A 24,188-nucleotide genomic window follows, 5' to 3' on the forward strand; every position below is an offset into this window, starting at 1 on the left:
CAGTAACCATAATGGCTGATAACAGAGGTGCGGCTTGCGGCTCCTCACCCGCACACAATGCACATTTCAAACGGTGGAGAACAGAGAGGAAGCCACAGCTTGGAAATTTCTTAACTAACCGGTTTTTCATTTCACTTTCCAGAGTTGAATGAATGTTCCAGGGGCTTTGTTCTTTTTATCTGGTGAAACAGCATCGTGTAAAACAGTTGGGAGAAATGAGTGTATTTTGATCGGAAAGGGTTGTAGAATTTTGCCACGGGAGGACTTAATTTGGTTGAGGTGGAAGTTGTTGTTGACTTGCTGCCAAGGTGCTGCCCAAGGTACCACGACGACTTGTAATCCTGTGTTGGATAAAAAATGTGACCTTTGCCCAGAACACTAAATCCAGCAAACGATGTCTCTTTCGGAGAGACTCAGTAAATGTTATTTGGCTGTTTTCCTTTAAGCACTCTTAAGAGATTCTTTTAATTTTACAGCAGGTTGTTTTGAAAACTATGTGAAATAGATTGAAATTATCAAACATCATGTGTTGGAAAAAGAGCTATGTGTGGTAGTTTAATGTGTACATGCTTTTAAAGCAGTTTAATTGCCAGCTCTTAACTGTTGTTTCTGGCTTTCTTCTAGAGGCCACATTGTCTTGGTTCCAGAATTCAGTCTTCCTCTGGAGTACTACCTGATCCCCTTCCTCATCATCGTAGGCATCTGCCTCATCCTCATCGTGATTTTCATGGTGGGTAACCAAGCTTACAGAATTCTTTTTAAAGATAGCATGGATGGATCTAAAATATTTCATTAAATGAAGAAAGCCTTCTATACGAGTTCATCCTGTTTGGGGTGGGTGGAGCCGGAAGCAGTCCAGTTCTCTCCCTTGGAGGCCAGACATGCAGCCACTGGAGACCTCACCGGCTGCCTGCCTGGGTGCTCGTTGGACAGGTCCCAGAACCAGGAGCAGAGCTGGGCTTGAACCCAGGCACTTGGGTAAGGGCAAGCATCCCAATCGGTGTCTTAATGTTTAATAATGTATTTAATTTTTAATTTTTTAAAAGGTGTATATATTCATTTGAAGCAGACAAACAGATGTATCTTCCACCTGCTGGTTCACTCTCCAAGTGGCTGCAATAATCAGATCTGGGCCGGGCCAGAGCCAGGAACTATAAGCCTGAAATTCCATCCTGAATACCTGGGAATACCAAGGAATACCTGGGCCATCTTCTGCTGCCTTCCCAGGCATATTAGTAGGAAGTGGGATAAGAAACCAGGAACTGGGATTCAAAGTGGCACTCTGATAGGAAATACCAGCGTTTCAAGTTGCTGATCCTGGGATTTTTGGGGTTTTCCCATAGTTTTTTTCCTAGGTAAAGTGTCTCCCTAATGATAAATTTTGCCTTAAATATATTTTAACTGATGCACCAACTTTTCTTTTGCTTCGGATTTTCGTGGCATAACTTTAGTCCTCCACTTTTTTTATTTGTGTCATTCAGTTTAACCTTCCAAATAGCATACAGTTGCATTTTTTCCTTATAAAAGTGAATTTAGAAGTGGGCACTGTGGCACAGTGGTTTAAACCACTGTATGGAGTATTCTCATCCCAAATGTGAGTGCTGTGTGAGTCCCCGAAGCGTCACTTCTGACCTGGCTTCCTGCAGATAACACAGCTGGAAAAGCAGCAGCTGGTGACGTGAGTGCATTGGCTGTCGCCGCCCCCGAGGGAGCCCGGGCCTGGGCCTTGGGGCAGTAACCAGCACAGATCTCTCTCCTGCCCTCCCTTTCATTTTGTTATTTTGCCTTTCAAATAAATAAGTCCTTAAAATTTTATTTGAATTGACTCATTACATTTATTATAGTCATATAGTTGGAGTAATTCCTATTTATTTAAATTTATTTATTTTTTATTTATTTATTTATTTAAATTGTAGTTTTGTCTTTCTTGGTTGGCCTTCTCTTAGGAGTTACTATTCATGTGCATAAAGAAAGCATTTAGGGCCCGGCATAGTAACCTAGCGGATGCATTCCTCACCTGCACATGCCAGGATCCCATATGGGCGCCAGTTCTAATCCTGGCAGCCCCACTTTCCATCCAGCCTTCGGGGACAGCCCAGAGCCTTTGAACTCTGCACTCACGTGGGACACCCAGAAGAGACTCCTGGCTCTTGGCTTTGAATCGGCTCAGTTTCCACCATTGTGGCTCCTTGGGAGGTTTTTTTTTTTTTTTAAGAAAGCATTTACTTTTTGGGCCCAGCGCCATGGCCTAGCGGCTAAAAGTCCTCGCCTTGAATGCGCCCGGGATCCCATATGGGTACCAATTCTAATCCCAGCAGCTCCACTTCCCATCCAGCTCCCTGCTTGTGGCCTGGGAAATCAGTCAAGGACGGCCCAAAGCTTTGGGACCCTGCACCCACGTGGGAGACCCGGAAGAAGTTCCTGGATCCTGGCTTCGGATCGGCATAGCATCGGCCATTGTGCTCACTTGGGGAGTGAATCATCGGATGGATGATCTTTCCTATCTCTCCTCCTCTCTGTATATCTGACTTTCCAATAAATAAATACATCTTTAAAAGCAAAAGTCCCAGTTTCATGAATTGTTTTATCTTTTTAACAGTGTTTTTTGTTTGTTTGTTTTTTTGTTTTTGAGGATGTAGTTCTTAACTTGATAGTTATATTCATCCTAATTTTATTTTATGAATAGTGTCTTTGTTACTTGATTCTGCCTCAGTGGACTTTGCTTTTATTCTTGCAGATATACCAGTTAAAGTTTAAAGCATTTTATCTATTTTATTAGCATTTCTGTGTATTTGTAGTGCAGGTGTTTTGTCCATTATACTGCTAGAACTAAAATTACAATGACTAGTAGAAATGTATTGACTTATAATTTATTATAGTCATAACCTTCTGTTCTTGATAAGTTTCAATCTTTGGAGTCTATAGTCTGACATTTATAGTTATGCAAACAAATAGTTCCATATTACTTATAATAATGTCTGTTAGTAAATAAAATATAACCAAGGTCAGTGAATAAAAAATTCCAAGGATACTTTATGGATTAAATATTCACTAATGTGATTTAATGATTTAATTAAGGGTCAGTGTGATTGTGAATTAAGCATAATGTACTGGTTTATAGCAGTTTCCCAGAATCTTAAATTTGTTATTTATTAAGTGACCATTTTGTACTTATGTATTTAGTATCTGAATGTATTATTTTTTCTTTTATTTTTAGATTACGAAATTTGTTCAGGACAGACATAGAGCCAGAAGAAACAGACTTCGTAAAGATCAGCTTAAGAAACTCCCTATACATAAATTCAAGAAAGGTGAGTGAATATTATTCTTGGAATGATCCCCCCTGGTGGATTTAGGCATGCCTGGCAGCCGCACGCTGAGCTTACCTCTGCGTCGCTGCAGCCACTGAGGAGTTGGTTACTATGGACCTGGAGAAGGCAGCGCAGTCCTTCGCTTGGTGCCGAGATGCAGGAGGGAAAGGGGGGTATGTGCGCTACAGAGAATTTAAAATAGTTACAAAAATGACAGCAACACTTCTGAATGCCACCATATTTCAGTAGTTCTTTTTATTATTTTTTTTTCATTAATTACATTGCATTATGTGACACAGTTTCATAGGCTCTGGGATTCCCCCAACCCCTCCCCGTGCCCTCCCCCTGTGGTGGATTCCTCCACCTTGTTGCAGTATTACAGTTCAAATTCAGTGAAGATTCTTTCATTGCAAGCATATATTAAGCATAGAGTCCAGCATCTTATTGTCCAGATAAATTCAATGGTTTCTTGGGGGACCATCTCTGCTTTCCTCTTGGAATATTTACATAGCATCTATGGATTGAACATCCCAACTCTAAATACCTGAATTCCAAAATACTCCACAATCCGAAACTTTTGGAAAACATGGTATTTGGGATTTCAGATTTTTTGGATTATGGATGTTCAACCTGTATGGGCGTTGTGTCTTATTTAGCACCAGGGGCCTCTTTCCTGAGGAGTGCTCTGCCTCCCTGACCTGCAGGTGTCCTGCCGGGTGTCACACAGACTGTCAGGCCTGGAGTTCACACAGCCCCCAGCCAAGCAAGCAGGGCAGAAACCACAAAAGCAGAAGACACTTAGGCTATGCAGCAGTAGTGCCACCCTCATAGGAGACTAACATGGAACTCCAGGTTCCTGACTTGAATCTGACCCTACCCTCGTCATGGCAGCCCTCTGGGGGATGAACCGGGGATGGAAAATGAGTCCGTCCGTCTCTTTCTTCTTTCCTCCCCCGCACCACACTCCCTTTTTCAATTAAACAGATCTGTAGAAAAGTTGCTATGAAATCTGAACGTAGCTTTTTTCTTTTTTCCCCATAAGTGTGTATTTTCCATGAACTTGTTAAAGCCCCTCATATACATATATGTCAGAATTGGAACCCTGTTCCCCCAGGCCAGGTGGTGCTGGCCCCGACAAACCAAAAAAAGAAAAAAAAAAAGCCCAATGTTCCCATTTTCCCTGTACTTTTGACATGCCTTCATATATGTAAAGGTTGGCACTCTCCTGATGGCTGCACTTTAGAGATGTGATCATTTCATTTTTTTTTTTTTTTATTATTTTTTATTGGAAAGGTGGATATACAGAGAGGAGATACAGAGAGGAAGATCTTCCATCCGGTGATTCACTCCCCAAGTGAGCCGCAACGGGTCGATACTATGCCGATCCGAAGCCAGGAGCCTCTTCCAGGTCTCCCACGCGGGTGCAGGTTCCCAAAGCTTTGGGCCGTCCTCTGCTGCTTTCCCAGGCCACAGGCAGGGAGCTGGAAGGGAAGCGGGGCTGCCGGGATTAGAACCGGCGCCCATATGGGATCCCGGGCGTGCAAGGCGAGGACTTAACCACTTGCGCCACCGCGCCGGGCCCCGACGTGATCATTTTAAATCTTCCTCCTCTTCATCATCAACTCCATTAGCAATAGTTGTGCTGATCGATACATAAAAGTCTTAACATGTCGGCTTGCTGATTACTAGCAGGTAGAAAGCAAAGTAACTTCTTAGTTGTTTTCTTGCTACTGAAGTAACCAGCTTCCTTATAAATATTTCCATTACTCATTATTGTCTTCAAAACTACTTTTCAGTTGAAATTACATTTTCCTGCATCCTTCAATTAATGTATTTCTGCAAGTTGGAACATTGGGACTGGTTATCCCACAGCATCTGCTGGAAAACCCTGATACTATCATTTAATAGTCCTACTAAGCCTTTAAGGCAGAGCGTCTGGGGCTTGCTCTAAAAGTATGTGAAGCAGCTGGATCCCCAAAATATAAATGATAAAAAATGATTGATATTTTAAGGTAACAGGCAATTGTTTTCTTTATAGATTATTGATATTTTCATGATAATAATGTAGGGGGAAAAACTTAAATCTTTTTTTAAAGATTTATTTTATTTTTGGAAAGGCGGATATACAGAGAGGAGAGACAGAGAGGAAGATCTTCCATCCAATGATTCACTCCCCAAGTGAGCGCAACGGCCGATGCTATGCCGATCTGAAGCCAAGAACCTCTTCTGGGTCTCCCATGTGGGTGCAGGGTCCCAAAGCTTTGGGCCGTCCTCGACTGCTTTCCCAGGCCACAGGCAGGGAGTTGGATAGGAAGCGGGGCCGCCGGGATTAGAACTGGTGCCCATATGGGATCCCGGGCGTTCAAGGCGAGGACTTTTAGCCGCTAGGCCACTGCGCTGGGCCCAACTTAATTGTTTAATTGTGTAACAAACTAGCCCACACATTAAATGAACTATGAATAGGTTTCCCTGACACAAAATCTAAAAGACATTGGCTGTCCAGGGTTAAATATAGATTTCACAAGAAATCTATGGGCATTACAATCAGTCTGCCCAGGGCTGGGCTTCAAAGTAAAACTTGGCCTTGCGATTCCCTGTACTGCTGGTAAAGGAAACATAGCAGCTTTTTCTCGCAAATAAAAACTTTAAATGTTGCCTTCTATTCTTCACTCCTCCATACCAACCCCCAGAGAATCTGAACAAAAAGCACTGGGTAAAATATTTTTAAAGCCAAGTTTGCTTGAGAATTCTTTTGATTATTTACAAGCTCTGGGCAAGGAATATATATTTACTTTTAAGGTTAAATGCAGTTAAAATATTTAAACATCCTTTTAAGATTTATTAATTTTTGTTGAAAGGCAGACATATAGAGAGGAGGAGAGACAGAGAGGAAGATCTTCCACCCAATGGTTCACTCCACAAGAGACTGCAATGGCTGGAGCTGAGCCAATCTAAAGCCCGGAGCCAGGAGCTTTTCTGGGTCTCCCACGCCAGTGCAGGGTCCCAAGGCTTTGGGCCGTCCTCGACTGCTTTCCCAGGCCACAAGCAGGGAGCTGGTTGGGAAGTGGGGCCACCGGGATTAGAACAGGCGACTGTATGGGATGCTGGGCGTGCAAGTCGAGGACTTTAACCACTATACTATCACACCGGACCCTAAACATTCTTAATAACTAAAGATTATAAAAATCAAGCACTGCTCTATTTTTCTGCAGTGTAAATGTTTTTTGTAAATAAGCCGCACTGACTAGATACTGGTTTGAATTGTCTCTGGAGCTGGTGGACCCTCTACGTATAGCTAACTGTAAAGAACATTGAGAATCTTTTGCTGTGCAAAATCGGAACTAGGGGCAATTCCTGCAGAAGGCGCCAGGAGCAGTTGATGCGGAGATGAATAAGCAGGAAACCTGGTTCTCAGATCTAGATCAAGGACCTGCTAGAGGATTGGGAAATTGTACCTTGCTGTGGAAATGTGAATGGCTCAAGCCCCTCCTCCCTGGATACCTCTGGCCATACAGGATTATGTAGTTTAAAATTAGTGTGCTGTAAGTTTGTTGAACTTCAAGTCCTGCCGGCAGTTGCCTTGGTAGAGCCAGACCAAATGATTTTGCAAGGCTTATACAGCCCGTGGGGTGGATATTCCCAGCCTGTGCGAGGGAAGAAGACATTGAGGCCGTGCCCAGGCTGTAGTGCCTGCCTGCGTCCTTGTGCGGCTTCTATGGTGATGGGTCAGTATATCATTAGGGGCTTGAGCTATATGGGGAATAACCAGAGGAACACTGGTATAACATTCTCAAATAGTGGCTAAGCCTCCATTTACAACAGTCACGTGACACCCCTGTGGATTTGGGTTCAATTCCTGCTTCCAGCTTCCTGCTGATCCAGGCCCCGGAAACTGCCGTGAGGAATCCTGGAACTGGGTTCATGCCATCAACATGGGAAATCTGAGTTAGTTCCTGGCTCCAACTTTAGCCCAGCGCAGCCCCCTCCCCGGTCATTGAGGGTATTTGAGGAGTGAACCAAGAGCTGGGGCTCGCTGTCTGCTTCTCAAACAAAATTTTAAATCAGTTTCATTGCAATTATAGTGTTCTAAGGTTTAGTTATTTATTTGTAAGGCAGTATTAGAGAGGAAGAGAGAGAATGAATCTTTGATTTGGTGGTTCATTTCCCAAATGTCCACACTGGCTGGGACTCAGTGAGGCTAAAGCTGGGAGCCAGGAGCTTCAAGAGGGTCTCTCCTGTGGATGGCAGAAGCCCAAGTGGCCGTCCTCCTGCTGCTCTCCCAGGAACATTAGCAGGGAGTGGGTCGCAAGTGCGGAAACCGGATGCTGGCCTCTCGGACTTAACCCACTGCACCACAATGCTAGCTCAGTTACAAAAATATGTTAAATGCCAAAGCATTCCAGATAAAGGCATTTCCATATTGTCTCACACACTGGACATGAATCCCACTCTTGTCCCCAATGCCTGCACTTAACAGTTTCTAGCAGGTTGTAGCAGCTGGGAAGGATTTATATCAGGATGTTTAGATTTCGGCACTCTGGCATTTTAGATGGGATAGTTATGTTTCAGGGACTTCCTAGTGCATTGGAGGTCATTTAGCGGCATTCCTGATCTATTAAATGCAAGTAGCATTAACACCCAGTTGTGCAAAATGGAAATATCTCCAGGTACCATCAAATGTCCTTGGGATTGGAGTGGGGAGGGGCAAATTTGTACGCTTTGAGAAACACTGGTTTTCAGTAATAGTTTCCTAGTTGGTTCCGATAATAAGCACTTGTGAAAGCACTTTCATCTTTATTACCATAATCAGATGTTTTGTAATCAAAGATTATAAAAATGTAAAACCTTAAACTTATCTTACGTGAACTGTAAATCCATAGGATTGTTTGACGTAGAACAGTATCATCTTCAGTGAGAACACACAGATTGGATTCCTAAGAGTTGTTTTGTTTTGAAGGTCAGATTTACAGAGGCAGACACATGATAGAAATCTTCATCTGCTTCTTTACTCTGCTGGCACTGGGCCAGGCTCAAGCCAGGAGTCTCTTCTGGGTCTCCCAAGTGGATGGCAGGGACTCAAACAGGTGCCTATATGCGTCACCAGAATTGGGAAGCGGCTTAACCCACTGTTCCCTGAATTTGAATTTGTCAAGGTGTATGAAGCATCTTCTAAAATTTTAGTTTCAGGTATTTAAAAATGGAAAAAGTAGTGGATTCTGCTTTCATTCTTGCTTTATATTGATACATAGATTTAACCTATTCTTGCAGTTTTCTTAGCTATTCCCAGTTTAAGCACATTATGCAGTAAGGTGTTTGTAGGGAACAGTTAGCTTTTTAAATGTTTGTAATGCATTTAACCTTGCTTTCAAATACAACCAGAAGTTTTTTTGTGTTCACAGCTCAAGAGCTGCTAAATATTTAAGTAAATTACATAATTGCCGTAAGTACAACAAGCAGATTCAGTGACCACTGCCAAGGTCTGGCTCTTTGTAAGCTAGTTCATCTAGTGGGACAGAACAGGAGGCTTTCGAGAGAAGCCTATGAGCCCCAGCCTTCAGTACAGCATCTGAGAAGCCAGCTTGCCTACCAGGCTGCTTGTAGCACATGAAAAGCGCTTAGGAGATACTGTCTATGCTAAGTGCAATTTTCAGTATTCTCCTTTAGCATTTTGTCTATTAGATGCCTGCAGTTGGGCCTGGCATCATAGTCTAATGGCTAGTCCTTATCTTGCACGCACTGGGATCCCATATGAGTGCCCGTTCATGTTCCAGCAGCCCTACTTCCCATCCAGCTCCCTGCTTTTGGTCTGGGAAAGCAGAAAGGATGGCCCAAAGCTTTGGAATCCTGCACCTGTGCGGGAGACCTGAAAGAGGCTCTGGGCTCCTGGCTTTGGATCGGCTCAGTTCCGGCCATTGCAGCCGCTTGGGGAGTGAACAAACAGATGGAAGATCTCCTCTGTCTCTCCTCATCTCTGCATATCTGACTTTCTAATAAAAATAAATCTTTTTTTTTTTTAAAGAAAAAGATGCCTACAACCTTAAGACATAGGTATGTTAATATTTGTTTAGCTTTTGAGAAATTTAAACATGTCTCATAGCTAATAAATAAAAAGGACCAGGATTACAAACTCCAGGATTCTAATACATGCTTTATCGTTTCATTCCTGACAAAAAAAGCATGTGAGTTAATTTGCTGTGGAGTGCTAGCCTCCAGTTGAGTCTGATCAGAACCTGAAAAAGCTGCTCCATTTAAAAGACTGACAGTTCCTTTACAAACTTGTCAGGGCCAGCATTGAGCTGCCTTGGGCACCTGCGTCCCATATGGGTGCTGGTTGAGTCCCCGCTGCTGCACTTCTGATCCAACTCCCCGCTGCTGTGCTTGGAAAGGGAGCAGAGGATGGTCCAACTGTTTAGACCCCTGCACTTATGAGGGAGATCCAGAAGAAGCTCCTGGCTCCTGGCTTCAGACTGGCCCAGCTGCAGCTGTTGCAGTTACTTGGGGAATGAGCCAGCAAATGAAGATCTCTGTCTCATCCTTTCCCTTATAACTCTGCCTTTTAAGTAAATGTATAAGTAAAATAAATCTTGTTAAAAACCTTGTAATTATTTGAATCCTAAAAAATGTATAAATAAACTCATGATTGTAAAAATGATAAGCTCAATAGTAAGAAAGACAGGTACTAGTAACACATATCACTTGCTGAGCGGTTTGCGCATGCGGTTTGCGCCTGGGGTCTCACGCCATCCTCGCCGCGGGCAGGAGCAGGCAGCGTGTTCACAGGCCGAGCCACTTGCCCAGTGCCTCGGACCTGCCAACTGCTGAGGATTGAAGCTCGCTCCTCTTGTACATCTGCTTTCATTCATTAATATACTAAATACGTTTTGAGTACATGTTGGTATGTTTTCTTTGAGAAATCGCAATAGGGAGATTTTGTCCTGTGGCAAGAAATATTTCGAAACTGGCTTTGGACTGGCTCAGCTCTGGCCGTTGCAGCCACTTGGGGAGTGAACCAGCGGACAGGAGATCTTTGTCTCTCCTCTCTGTATATTTAATTTTCCAGTTAAAACATAAATACATCTTTTTTTAAAAAAATCTAATAAAAGTATCATTCTATTGGAATCTTTCACAAAGCAAAACAAGATAAACCTATTTTAAATCCGCTCAGTCTATGTTAAAGTTGAAACTTTAGGCCTATGACCTTGAACAGCTTTTTTTTTTTTTTAAGATTTATTTATTTTTGTTGCAAAGTCAGATATACAGAGAGGAAGAGAAACAGAGAGGAAAATCTTACGTCCAATGGTTCACTCTCCAGGTGACCACAATGGCTGGTGCTGTGCCGATCCAAAGCCGGGAGCCAGGAGCTCTTCTGGGTCTCCCACATAGGTGCAGGGTCCCAAGGCTTTGGCCGTCCTCGACTGCTCTCCCAGGCCACAGCAGGGAGCTGGATGGGAAGTGGGGCTGCCGGGATTAAAACCAGCGACCATATGGGATCCCGGCACGTTGAAGGCAAGGACTTTAGCCACTAGGCCACCACATTGGGCCCTAGAACAGCTTCTTGAAAACAGACAAAAGGTTTTGTTTAAAAGTGATTAATCAACCAAAAAGTATTTAAATAAATTGATGATTTAACTAAGTTTGGGAAGTTAGCAATATTTCTGTAGTTTTAATCACTATCATTTTATGTTACAGGAGATGAGTATGATGTATGTGCTATTTGTTTAGATGAATATGAAGATGGAGACAAGCTGCGAATCCTTCCCTGTTCCCATGGTATGACTAATTATATGCTGCTTTGCATTTACGAATAGATTACGTTGTATTTAGCTTGGATATTGTAGGAGGTGAGCCAAAATATCAACAAGCCGGCATCATCCGGCCTGCGGACTAATGGTCCCTCAAAGGAGGAAGGTGTATTTATAAATGTTCTCAGGCTTTTCTACTGCTCCTGCGTGATGCCTTTCAGAACACTGACCAAGCATGGCAAACACTGAACCACGTGCTAACGGAGATGTCTCCTTTGCCTCCACAGCTTATCACTGCAAATGTGTGGACCCTTGGCTGACTAAAACCAAAAAAACCTGTCCAGTGTGCAAGCAGAAAGTTGTTCCTTCCCAAGGAGACTCCGACTCAGACACAGACAGCAGTCAAGAGGAAAACGAGGTGTCAGAGCACACCCCTTTACTTAGACCTCTAGCTTCCGGCAGCGCCCAGTCCTTTGGAGCGCTGTCGGAATCCCGCTCCCATCAGAACGGGACCGAGTCTTCAGACTACGAGGAGGAAGACAACGAGGGGAGCGACAGCAGCGATGCGGAAAACGAGGTCAACGAGCGTAGTGTTGTGGTCCAGCTGCAGCCTAATGAATGGGATTACAACATAGCAAACACTGTCTAATCTTACGGGTGATGGGTTTGTTTCCCGTAACATTTTTTAGGTACATAATTTCATTTTTGATCCCTTCAGAGATCTCTGTAGAGGTAACTTATTTTTTAGTATTCTAGTTTAATCAAATTACTGAAACAACCTTTTGACCCAGTAGTTATCTTCAGGAGTATACGTTCATTTCACTAATAAGTAATTAACACATTGGTGCTGTAACTCAAGCATCAAATGAGCTCTTTGGGGATGAAATATAGCCAAAACATTTTTATAAAAACCTTTAATACAGCTTGTAATTAAGATGCAGATCAACGTATGCAAATTTTCTGTTTTGCACCCAGTCAGTGCTGCAGCAACCAGCAAGAGCTAAGTCGCTTTGCCTCCACTGAGTTACCTAGAATGGCCGAGTTAGAGTATGTGGGTTCTGGTATTTCTCCAGATGAGAGGCAACAAGGCATTCTAGCATCTTCCTTATCAGCACCCCCAGAGAAACTCAAAGCTGGCACCTTTGAATTCCCGGCAATCTTGACCTCATAAGGTCTATAGTAGCACTATAGTGTTATCTATGAATTTGATTCAGCAGTTAGTCACGTCTCTGGATTGACTCACTGAATTTCAGTATCCTTAAGGATTTTTTGTTGTTGTTGTTTATGATCAAAGTAAAAAAGAAAATGCTGCATAAAATACCAAACTTTAGCAACTATTAATACTCAGATCATATACCTCTTAATAAGGAGCATCTTATGCTATCTAGCCCTGCTAAAGTGTGTTCAGAGGAAATTGTTCAAGTATTTGAAAGTGCTTACATTTAACAGAACTAATGATGTATTAAAACAATGTATTATGAATAGCTAAATTATATTATACACTGTTGTAACTATGTAGAAGATATGTATAACCAAAATGCTAAGAATTTTTATATGGCCTTGTTTGAATGGAGTTGGGAAGTTAATAAACATGTTTTTCACTTTATGAATGAGTTTGTGCTCGAGACTTACTTTGCATATTAGCCTTATTTATATGCATGACACTATGCAGACATGGCTGAGCTCACACACACTGCAGCTTGGAACTCTGTAACAGTAACTGCTGACAGGTGAATCCCTGAAGAAGCTGGCTGTAATTCAAATCATTGCAAACACGGTACCCTGGCACCTGCTGCACATCACAGCGCATCTTGAGACTGCCACGCTGCCTTGGGAGAATTAAGTAAAGAAATTAAAAGGTGTTTATTTTTGTGCAAAAAAAATTGAAATCTATGCAGTTTTTCTTTATATAATGTACAGAAACGCCTCGAAGACACTTTTTGTATATCTACATTGGTGTTGACCTGGGTCAATGTTAATGAATAAAAGCATATTATACAATAACATGTATAATAGGTATGAGTTTTTTGTTGTGAAAAAAAGTAATGCACTTAAAAACATGTGACATTATGAAGGGAAATTTTACTTTCTGAATTGCTTTTATGAAATTTTTTTTAGTTGAACAGCAAATTTACAGAAAGAGAAAGATCTGTCCGCTGGCTCAGTCCTCAAATGGCAACAATGGCCGGAGCTGAGCTGATCTGAAGCCAGGAGCCTCTTCTAGGTCTCCCACGTGGGTGCAGGGTTTTGGGCCATCCTCTACTGCTTGCCCAGGCCAAAAGCAGACAGCCAGATGAGAAGTGGAACCACCAAGAATCGAGGTAGCACCCATATGGGATGCCAGTGCTGCAAAAGTAGGATTAGCTTGCTACACCACCACACTGGTTCCAAGAAATTTTTATAATTACACAAATAGGTAGTTCCACTTTGAAAAAAATCAAGATTGTATCCAACATCTGTTAGGTCTACTTCTTTATCCTTCCGACCCCCATAAAATAACAATCTAAGAAATGGGATGTCCATTTACCACGGTAGTTATAGAGGTTGAAATTTGACTTATGGTGTGCCCCTAAGGTTTTAAAACCCGTTTGGTCATTTATTGACTTTGATTTAACAAAAGCGAGTATAAAGAAAAAAAAGAGAGCTCAATGTGATTCTGTGACACCACAGCGGATCTCACAGCTCGTAAAGGCCTGCCTACTGCCCTTCACATTCAGCTTTCTCCCGGGGGCACCCTGCGAAGCAGCACGTGATACCTCAAGCACCACCCAGAGACCCAGAGCTCCAGGCTCCTGGCTTGGCCTGGCCCAGCCCTGCCTGCCGAGTGACCTAGCAAACTCAAGATTTTTTAATTGCTCTGTATTTCAAATATGTAAAACACAAAGCCCACCATTTTGAAACAAGTGTCCAATAGCTGGCTTTAAAAATAAAAAAAAAACATTACCCAAAATTGGATATTTTAGAAAAGGAAAAAGCTGAAAGTCACTGTGACATGAGGCTGTTTATTGCATGCTTATTCCTCAGCCTTTATTCAAGTTTTGATCACTGTTCTGGTCTGGGGCCACCACTGTGAGGTAGCCAGCCTCCCCCGTGGGCACGGGGCACGTGGGCATGGGGCAGGCAGCATAGAGGGGTCCGATGGGCCCCGCCTCGCCTCCACATAGGAAACCTGGGGGAAGTTCCTCGTTTCAGCCTGGCCCGGCGTGGCCCTGGCTGTTGCAGTCATTTGCAGAGTGTGGACACTTTTCCACCCACTCGTTGGAACTCTTTCAGGATAGAGTAGAAAAACAGTGATCTAATTCTTTTAGGCATGTTTCTGAAACAGAAATTTTTACTGAAACTCAAGTTACTTTTGAGTATGACAAAATTTACAAAGTACCAACAGCACTGGCTAGGATTATCACTGGTTTACTTAATATTCACTTGAAATCTTTTGTGGCTTTATAGTAGAAGCAATCACCTTCGTGAATAAAGACGAAGTAAATAAGCAAAAATCCAAATTTTTATATACAAAAAAATGTGTATTTTTAAAAATCTTGTAAAACCTTTATCTCAGTGGCCCCATTTCCCATCCAGCTCCCTGCTTGTGGCCTGGGAAGGCAGTTTAGGACAGCCCAAGCTTTGGGTCCTTGGACCCGCGTGGGAGACCTGGAAGAGGTTCCTGGCTTCGGATTGGCTGAGTTCCAGCTGTTGCGGCCAGTTGGGAAGTGAACCAGTGGACGGAAAATCTTTCTCTGTAAATTGCCTTTCCAATGGAAATAAGTAAATCTTAAAAAAAAAATGCTTATGTTTACTCAAACATCTATTTCTGGTTTGTCTTCATACTACTTAACATTGATTAATGAGCACTTTCACTCGGGGATTTTCTTCCCTATGACAGTTACTCATTTAGCCTGTCGCCCTTGAAGTTTTCCCAGACTGATCATTGTACATAGTGCCGGCAGATGGACATTTTGGCGTAGTCATCTGTGTAGTTCCATTTCCTTAGGCTTAATTTATAGAAATGCAATGCATGTGTTTCCCATGCTTTTCTATTTAAATTGCTAGTGGGGGATAACTAGTTTCATATTTTACTATTTTATTGATAAACTCAACCTTCTACCATCTGAATTAGTCGTACATCCATCCGTACCTTCAACACATAGATTGCTCACTTGCAGGTTCATTTATGGAGGATTCCATAATTTTGGCCATTGTTCCCTCTAACTTCACTCTAATAGTTCGACAACTGATGTGTGAATATGCCGTTACTATGAAAGCTCAAATTACAACCTAACTTCAAAACTTTTTTGCCAAATCCTCTGCCAGCAATTTTAGAAGGTTAAACTGATTCTAGCTTATGATTAATACACAATTTCTAGGCTATGCCTAACTACCAAAGCAGTCCCAAATCCCATGTCTCCCGTATTTTTACCTCCCTACACAGATATACAAAAACTTTGCTATGTACAGCAGACATGGGTACTTTAAACTTAAAGCTCTCACGGAAAGTAGAATTAGAAGTTTGTATTTTGGCATGTAAGTTTTTTAAATCCTGGCATCCATATATATTCTCAGTAAGGGAAAAAGGAAGAGGCTGTTTTTCTCAAAGGGTAGCATACAGTTAAAATGAATCAAACTAGGAGACTGTTCCTAGAAATGTAATACCTAAGCTTTCTTATCTGCATTTCCCCAAGTTCAGAGTTGGCACAGCTAGCATTCAGAGCCATCAGTTTGAGAACGCCTATTGCCCTGACTGCTCCGCGTGTCTGCCTGTCGGTTCGTTGCAGAAGTGATGTGTATTACCGAAATAGTCTGAAATTTACATACTCACCCCATAGGCACAGGTTACTCCAACAACCAGAAAACCTAGGAGCATCTCATTACTCTTCTGTGAAGAGGACTGTCACCTCTGACAGAGGAGGGCCCCCGCTGGCTGCATCACCTGCCAGTACAGCCTCTACAGCTAAGGGAATGTGATGGTTCAAAACTGAGAACCTACGATGGCCATGCTTACTGCTTACAATCAGATCTCACATCCACAGCCAGGAACAGGGCACAGTATTTATTTCCTAGGAGGTAAGTCGTTTTTTTCTCACCTAAGGCTGAAGAGAAGCCTGAAATGACCTGGAGTCATTTTTAATAGGCCAAAGGTTATTAAATTTAGACAGTATTTGGCCTACTGGTCAAAATGCCCACATCCCACCCTCAGATGCCTGGGTTCTTTTCCTGCCTGTGGCCAATGCAGATCCCAAGAGGCATGGGTTAGCGTCCTGCGTGGCCCAGTGCCAGCTCTTGTGGGCATGCGGGAGTCAGCTAACACAAGGGGCTCGCTAGCAATGTTGTGCCTGCAGCAGATTTGGGGGTATTTTCTCCATTCCCCGCCTTGTGTCAATAAGCAATGGTAACAGCAAGTCAGCGGTTTACATAAACAACAGGAGTCTGGAATATTTGGTTGGAATAAATTTATTTCATCTGTCTGTAAACAAGGTGTTTTAATAGTTATGGCATTTGTTTAAATGCATATTAAATCAGATGAGTTAGACTGTATCCCAGATGTAACAAAGTGCAGGGAAAGAAATGGACAAATCAGCAACAAGATTTGTTTTTAAATCTGTACATTATCCACAAGGCCCAAACAACAGAAGCAAATACTAGAATGTCCCTAAATTAGTGCCATTCAAGAGATACCCTTAATAGGTCAGTTAAAATCATCTCACAACAGCAACAGTTCATTTTAACAATTGTATGGCACAGAGTACATATGAAAAAAGTCACAAGACAGCCAAGTCCACAATAATGCAACTTCATATAAAAACTCAAGCTGCAAATCAAAATTGGTCCTATGAAGAACAAAGTGGACACACTCCAGATGGTTATGCTGGGATATCTAATGTCCATAATGCAGCCTCCTAACATTTTACTCAAAGAGTAGAACTGGTGTGCAAAGAAAAAGGAACAAAATCTGAGCTACTGCAATGACACACTGTCCCTGGGGGCTCAATCCGTCTGGTAAGGTCACGGGAGGAAGTGCCTTTTGCTCTTGGTTTGTAGTTGCACTCTTCACACATCCTTTAGACACTACTGGAAAAGGTCTGTCCCTACTTAAGTGCAACAACAATACCAAAGCAAGCTACTGCAGCTCTCAACAGCTCGTCAACGAAAGGGATAGCAATCGCTTACATCAACCAGGCACTGCATGAATGAGGATGGAAGCAAACCAAAGGCCTCCTGTGCGAAGGAGCGGGAAGAGGAGTGAAGGAAAGACGCATGCACTTTTCCCTCCCAACCATGCGCTACAAAAGGAAGACTAAACGAGCCAAGTTAATGCTCAAAGTGCTGAAAAGACAGTGACCAAATCAGATTGTACAACCGGCACCTTGCTCAATAGTAACTTATTTCAGTAATCAATATCCCTTAATTGCTAAGACAATGTAATGCCCAACTTGGCATGCCCCCTCCCCCCAATTTCAAGGTATCATGCAAATCATTATTGTGCTGCAATTACGCTGCCAGGGAAGGGCTGGTTACATACAGTGGTTAACATACAAGTGATTCGTTGGGCAAACAGGAATCATGACTTCGGAAAACAGGTAAAGAAAAGTTAGCTACCATCTACAGTCTGGTAGCACTGTGGCCATAATTGGGGTGGTGATGAAGACAGCTGCTAGGTAGATGGGGAGAGGCTGCTTACACATCAGACCTCCTCAGGTATAAAGCGAGTTCATATGCTTTCTTGTTAAGTGTGCCTCCGTGGACACCTTCCTTTCCCATGACTATAACCAATGCTGGAGTACACAAGGAAACAAAACAAAAGTGAACAGAATTATTTAAGGGGGGGAGGGCAGAAAGAAAGACACCTTTCCCCACCAACAGAGGGATACAAAGGAGACACAGGTTCATACCCCATCACCCTGCATTGCTAATAAAATTTCCAGAATTAAGACTTAAGCTTACGGCTAGGAAAGTTTAAGAGCAATTTTCCCCTAATACTTAACAGTCTGCCTAGCAGCTAGAACCCAGAGTCTCTCAAGTATTTTGCCATTGAGTATGCCTTCTTATTCAATCCGCCTCCATGGACCCCTTCTTTTCCCATTACAAAGACCAAGACTGAAAGAGAAAGAAGAAAAGTATTTCAAAAGAAGTGTTAATCAAGGAAGTCACATAAGTTTTAGCAGACAGAACCCCGATTAATAAGTTAACATTAAGTTAGTTTTCCATAAACTGTCGAGCACTGAAGTCAACTGAGTGTCCAAAGTGGAAAGCTTCCAAACCAGTAACACACTAGAAGCAGGAGCCACCGCCGGGGTGGCCCTTGGCCAAATCAAGGCAAGAGCGAGTTCTACACAGGCACCTTCACATCGGGGATGGGGGGAAAGTGCTCATTTACCTTCCATTTTAGAACAAAAACAATTCTAGTTGTTAGAATATATATTGGCCCAAAAAAATTATAATCTTAAAAAATGTGAATGCTTACTTACATATGCTCCCCAGATTTAATACGTTTGGGAAGTACAAACTATTATGTCTTACCATTAAAGTTAAATGTGTCTATCACGTCCAGAGGAAAATTAAGACCAAATTTCAAACAGCATGTCATGGGTCACTCAGAAAAAGCCAAGTTAAAATAGTTTAAACCTTGTGCTTGTTACTAACATTCCCCAATCAGGTAGCCTTGGTTTCAACTGGCTCTAAAATTCTGAAACGGGCATGTTATTTCTAACAACAGGTGCTTCTCTGATGCAAATTCAACAATCTGCAGAAGATGCACAAGTATGTCATTTTCTATTCACAACCACTAGATGTCAGTCGTGCTCTTTAGTAAAAAAAAAATCATGTGTCTAATCTCAGAACAGCTCATGTTGAGAAAATCTCTACTATTTCAAAGTCATTCATTTTTCGTATAGATAAATTTGACCATAAACTCACACCTGAATAAATGTACCCATTGGAACAATCAAAGATGATGATAGAAGCCCAAAATTAAATTCTAGCTCACCATGCTTCACAAATCTCTTCACGTGGTAGAGCTAGTCTTAAAATTAGATGTGCCAAGTCAGCTACACGAAGCTACACAGGAGTCCTCTTCAAAATGCTTATCCAGGTTAACACACTTTATAAAGTGTATTTCTAAATCAGCTAAATATTGTGATGAACCCCAATTTCAGTGTTTCTTCTGAAAAAGCAGGAAGATTTTTAGTGCAGTAAGACAAGAATCTGGACTCAGCAGTTTTTGGACCAAGTAATATAAACATAATTTTCTACTTTTCAAATCTGAATGTCAGACACATTTAGACTTCGAAAATATTTTAGTAAGTGAGCACTTTCCTTCAATATGCTCACCTAATGGCAAAGTTTCCAACAGGAAAATGAACCACTATTAACTTTGCTTCTTTATGCTGGGCAGCGAAATGAAAATGCAAACACGGAAAAAAACCGGAAAGGGATTTCAAAGTCAAAGATTGAAAAAACACGAACAGAATCAAAGAATGTGAACAATCGACCATTTGATTCACCACAGGATCATCATTCGAAGTGCACAGCAGCAAATGAGGAATTGATAGGAACGTTCTAAGAAGAAAGCCAGGAGGCAGGGGCCAGCTGTCTGAACAGCTCCCACCGGGTGGGAGACCCTGAAGCATGACTCCCTTCAGTGCTGGGCAGTTCACAGAAACTACCTTAATAGCCATTATGGACTAACTGTACTCAAAATGTTAAAGCAACTGTTCCCTGCGTCCACCTGCATGCAGCTCTGCCCGGAGGGCCACGTCGCTTACCTCTGCCAGCTCTGCCCACAGCCACGTTGTACGTCGGCTCCCCGCCTTGGCTCTTCGTCCGGATGTCCATGGTGCAGTCGCCGTCCACGTATAGGCTATCTCTGATCACTGAGCACTTCTTGGCGCCAAGAGTCAAACCGTTGGTAAAGAAACCTTCTCGGTCCTTTCCTACAATCATATCTATTTCTACCGGCTGCCTCCACAGAAAACAAAAGAAAAAACAAGGGAAGGAAACACATGAAGTTCTAGTTAATTCCTTTCAAGGCTCCACAGGATGGGTTCGGTCTGTCCTGATGCTGCGGGACAGCTCAGTGCGATCACCACTCAGTGCCCTCCTGCAGGGTACAACCTGTGGTCAGCTACCCGAAGGCCAGGCCATACAAAGGAGCCCTAAATATCTGGCAGTGACACCACACACTAAGGTACAGCAAATCAGGTGGGGCCTGAAGGTGCTTATGTAATTGTCCAGATTTGGCTATCAGCAAACAGCCGATACTTTTTCAGCAACAGCTTGTCTCCTGTGTTTGGTTACGCTGCAGTCAGTCGCATCAAATTTGAAAGTTGTTCCAGAGTCTCGCACAGTAAGGAGCGTGTTTTAGCAGATCACTTTGCTCCTCTGCTCGGAGGAGCCTGAACACCCCCCGAACTCCACTCCCTACAACATCAGCACATTTCCATATTCCTATCTGCCTCCTATTTTTCTAGTCACTGCTCTTTTTTTCCCCCCTTTCTATCTCCAACTCTCCCTCCCCTCCCATCTTAGTCGTCAGTTTTCTTGCTGGGCAAATGCAAAGAGGATGCTGGCTGCAAGCAGGGAGCGAACAGAGAAAACGGAGGGCGAGGTAAAGAAACTGAGGCAGCCCCCCGAGGACCGGAAAGCAGAAAAACGTGCATGCTAACATTCCCCGAATGAGAAAGGCGTCGCCCCCATCAGAACTGCCGAGTCATAGCAGGCCCCAGCCTTCTGCAAGCACACTCCAGCAACCTTCCAGCCAGACAGCGGGAACTCGCACACAAAGACAAGGGGACTGCAGGGGAAAAAGTTCATCGCCAGATGCCAATTCTCTGCAAGAACTGCAGTCTGCTGCGGGCACAGAAGGCCTGCAAGTGCTAGGATGAGGAGCCTAGTTCTGCAGTTCCATCTGATACTGTGCCGAGAGGCAAAGGCACAATGAGCACTCCTAACGGGGGACCGGTGCTTTGCCGGCTGACAGCAAGAGCGCTCGGGAATAAGATGGTTCACCACGCGATCTCGTATTGGACAGGACTGTCACAATTTCAGAGAGAGCTTTGGGGAGAAACGGGCCGAACAATAAGGTGACAAATATTCCCGCACATGTGGCCAGCAAGTTAAAAAAAACGATCCAGTCCCGGGACAAGCATGCAACGTGGGGCAGAAACGCGCACCAGTGTCTCCACTCCCATCAGTGCAGAGGGAGGAGGGACTCGCAGAAGTGAAGCGTCCCTCGGTCCTCACCGATTTACCGAAAGCCCATTAAAACCACTCTCCTTTTCTTAGAGCTAGGTTGCGTAACGGGGAATAACGGTATATCGATGAATCTCCATAGGAGGAGCAGAGAAATCAATGGCAGTTCGCCATCTTGGAGATTTTTTTTTTTTTTTTTTTTTTAAAGCAAGCCCTATAGAGCCGAAGCTGAAGTCGAGATTCACGAATCCACCTACGTGGTCCGCGTACACTGCTCGCCTGCCGCGGAGGCCGAGACAGCGGCCAGCCTACGCAAAGTCGCCTCGAGAATCCCGGGGGCCGGGCAGCCGCCACCGCCTCCCACACCCCCGCGACCCCGGGGGACCCCCCGCCCGGGCCCCCCGCTTCCCATCCTCCCCGCCTGCTGCCCCTCGACCTCGGGCCGTGCAAACCTCGGGGCTCCCGGGCAGCGGCCGGAGCCCCCCGGGTGCCCGGGCGGTCAGCTCCGAGCCGGCCGCCGCCCCCCGCTGCCGCATCCCCGGGCGCCCCGCACACCTGCCGGCCTCGGCCCTCGCTCCCCGAGCCGCCGCCGCCACCGGTCCTCACCGTTATGCTCTGGAAGACGCCCCCAGCCGTGGCTGCCCAGACGTATTTGGCGTCGCAGTAGCCGACAATGGCGGCCTCCTGGCAGCAGCCATCGCACATCAGGTTATCCACGTAGCTCTGCCAACCGGCCATCTTCGAGCCCTTCGCACTGCAGCGCGGACGGCGAGCAGCAGCAGGCGCGGCGGGCGGCGGGAGGCGGGGCGGGGGCGGGCGGGAGGCGGCTCTGCGCAGGCACCGACCGCCCCCTCCCCGCGGAGCTGCGGCGGGAGGACGCGGGGACGGCGCCGAGGGACGAGCGGCGGGCGCGCCGAGCCAGGTGCCGGCCGAGCCGGCGGCGCGGACGCGGGGCTGCGGGGCGGCTGCGGGGCGGCTGCGGGCCTGAGGCGGCCGAGCGGCTGAGGGAGCTGAGGGAGCCGAGGCGCCTGCCGCGTCGCCCGCTCCTCACCGCGTCGCCCTCAGCTCTCCGCCGCCGCGGCGGGACGTGCGCGCGCGCGCGTGCGTGCGATCCTTCCGCGGCCCCCGACTCCGACAGGGTCCCGGCAAGGCGGGCGGCTGGGGCGGGGGCGCGGAGGGATACGGCGCCGCCGCCGCCGCCGCCGCCGAGACAATCACGGCCGCTTGCCACGTGCGGCGCCGGCCCGGGAGCGGCGGGGCGTGGCGGCCCCTCAGCGTGCGGGTGGGCCCCGGGGGGGCTTCTCCTCACGACGCCCCGGACATCCCGGGGAGCCGGGGCGGCGGCGGCTGGGACGCCTCCGAGCGGCCGGGGCGCGGTGGCTGGGGATGCGGGATCCTGAGCCTCGGAGTCGGGTGCTGGGGTTGCCTTGGAGACGGGATGCCGAGCGCTGACTGTTGGAGGCCGAGGGCGGCGAGGGGCACGGAGCTGCCCACGCCCAGTGGAGGTGTCGTCCTCCGTCGGGGTGCCCTGCCCTGACTCTCCCTCTCCCCCGTTTCCCCTGGGCCACAAAGGGCTTCCTGGCCGGCGCGCTCCTGAAATCAGAGCGGGCGCCCCGCAGCTCTCGGGAATGTTGCTGAGCTGTGCAGATCTTCCATTGTTGCCTCGTTTGGGTACCAGGGGCCTGGAATTCTGGATTCGCCGCCCGAAGGAACTCGCCCAGAGCCGTGAATCACTTTGTGTGACTAAATTCTCGAACAAAACCAAGGGAGACCTGTGCAAGCTGCTTGATAGGAAATGGGAAAGTTACTAATGGGGCAAAAAAAAAAATCGTGGAAAATATAAAGCATCGGACTTAGAAAAGGGTTCACTGAATGAAAATCATAACATTTATGCGAAAATAAAGAGAAAGTGGAGAACCCAAGTATGAACACAATTTGTACAAGGTGAACTTGGGTGGCCAAGGAACCTTCTCGGGTCTTAGTAGCCTCTTAGGCGGAGACTAAGGCACGGACTTGGAGATGTCCCACAGCAGTGCCTTCCGTTATACATTGACAACAATCTGGCAATTCAGGGAAAGGAGGAAAAACATCGAAAATTTGTTTTTGCACGTTACGGTTACGGAGCAAGGTGAAAGTTACCGTGTGAGGTCAAAGAATGGCAGAGATGTACTCGTGTGGAAAAAACCAGCGTGGCTAAACAATCTAATGGGTTCTGAAGTTTCCTGTGCTTTCCTGCTGTTTGTTTTGAAATGCACAAGCCCAGAGGGGCGGGGTTGGAAATTTCTGTAGGAGAGAGTGTTAGGGACCTGCCAGGTTGATACCAAGCCTCTTCTCAAGTCCTAATAATACCCGCGTGGCACCGGATGGGAGCCCCAAGTGCCTGCTACCTGGCCCAGCTCCACCGCTTGTCCTTGTCCACTGCTCTGCATTCGGGTAGATGTTGGTGATGGTTTTCATCCTTCAGTTTCAGCGTTTTGTGAGTGAGCAGGAGTTCCAGCGTGCTGGGTACGCGGATGCAAACTGTGCACATGGAATCTTACTGTTCACATGTAGTTTGTGCTTTTCCTTTTTTAAAGATTGATTGATTTATTTTTATTGGAGAGGAGGATATAGAGAAAGGAGGAGAGACAGGAAGATCTTCCATCCAATGGTTCACTCCCCAAGCAGCCGCAATGGCCGGCGTTGCGCCCATCCGAAGCCAGGAGCTTCTGCTGGCTCTCCCACGCGGGTGCAGGGACCCAAAGCTTTGGGCCATCCTCCACTGCCTTCCCAGGCCACAGGCAGGGTGCTGGATGGGAAATGGGCTCGCCGGGGTTAGAGCTGGGGTCCATATGGGATCCCAGTGCGTTCAAGGCGAGGACTTTTAACTGCTATGCTATGGCACCAGGCCCTGTGCTTTTCTTTACATGTGTTATGATTCAATGCGTTTAAACTGAAAACAGAAAAGAGCCTG

The 24,188-nt window shown here is 45.3% G+C and overlaps 2 protein-coding genes across 6 annotated transcripts in view; one reads left to right on the plus strand and one right to left on the minus strand.

The window, feature by feature from the left end:
- Window positions 1-12,826, plus strand: part of RNF13 (ring finger protein 13) — a 76,089-nt gene extending 63,263 nt beyond the window's left edge. For 2 of the 3 annotated variants that reach the window (XM_040974774.1, XM_040974776.1), the window contains 4 exons: window positions 625-730; window positions 3,218-3,311; window positions 11,001-11,081; window positions 11,341-12,826. In XM_040974774.1, the coding sequence (XP_040830708.1) occupies window positions 625-730; window positions 3,218-3,311; window positions 11,001-11,081; window positions 11,341-11,702 (643 nt within the window). In that variant the 3' untranslated portion in view covers window positions 11,703-12,826. The remainder of the gene's footprint in view (window positions 1-624; window positions 731-3,217; window positions 3,312-11,000; window positions 11,082-11,340) is intronic. The other variant, XM_040974775.1, reaches the window with a different exon arrangement.
- A 3,656-nt stretch (window positions 12,827-16,482) lies between these two features.
- Window positions 16,483-22,027, minus strand: PFN2 (profilin 2). Of its 3 annotated transcripts, XM_040974778.1 has the most exons (4): window positions 21,842-22,027; window positions 19,810-20,002; window positions 17,736-17,820; window positions 16,483-16,922 (listed from the first exon to the last, which is right to left on the minus strand). In XM_040974778.1, exons 1-4 carry the CDS (start codon window positions 21,971-21,973, stop codon window positions 16,703-16,705), a joined length of 630 nt encoding a protein of 209 aa, XP_040830712.1. In that variant the 5' UTR covers window positions 21,974-22,027; the 3' UTR covers window positions 16,483-16,702. The 3 variants fall into 3 exon arrangements, with proteins under 3 accessions (XP_040830712.1, XP_040830714.1, XP_040830713.1); XM_040974780.1 differs by having other exon boundaries at window positions 16,483-18,142; XM_040974779.1 differs by having other exon boundaries at window positions 16,483-17,820; window positions 21,842-22,015.
- Window positions 22,028-24,188: the final 2,161 nt, after the last annotated feature.

This window comes from Ochotona curzoniae, unplaced genomic scaffold, assembly GCF_017591425.1.
Source record: "Ochotona curzoniae isolate NIBS_2020 unplaced genomic scaffold, NIBS_Ocur_1.0 contig_2599, whole genome shotgun sequence".
Lineage (NCBI taxonomy): Eukaryota > Metazoa > Chordata > Mammalia > Lagomorpha > Ochotonidae > Ochotona > Ochotona curzoniae.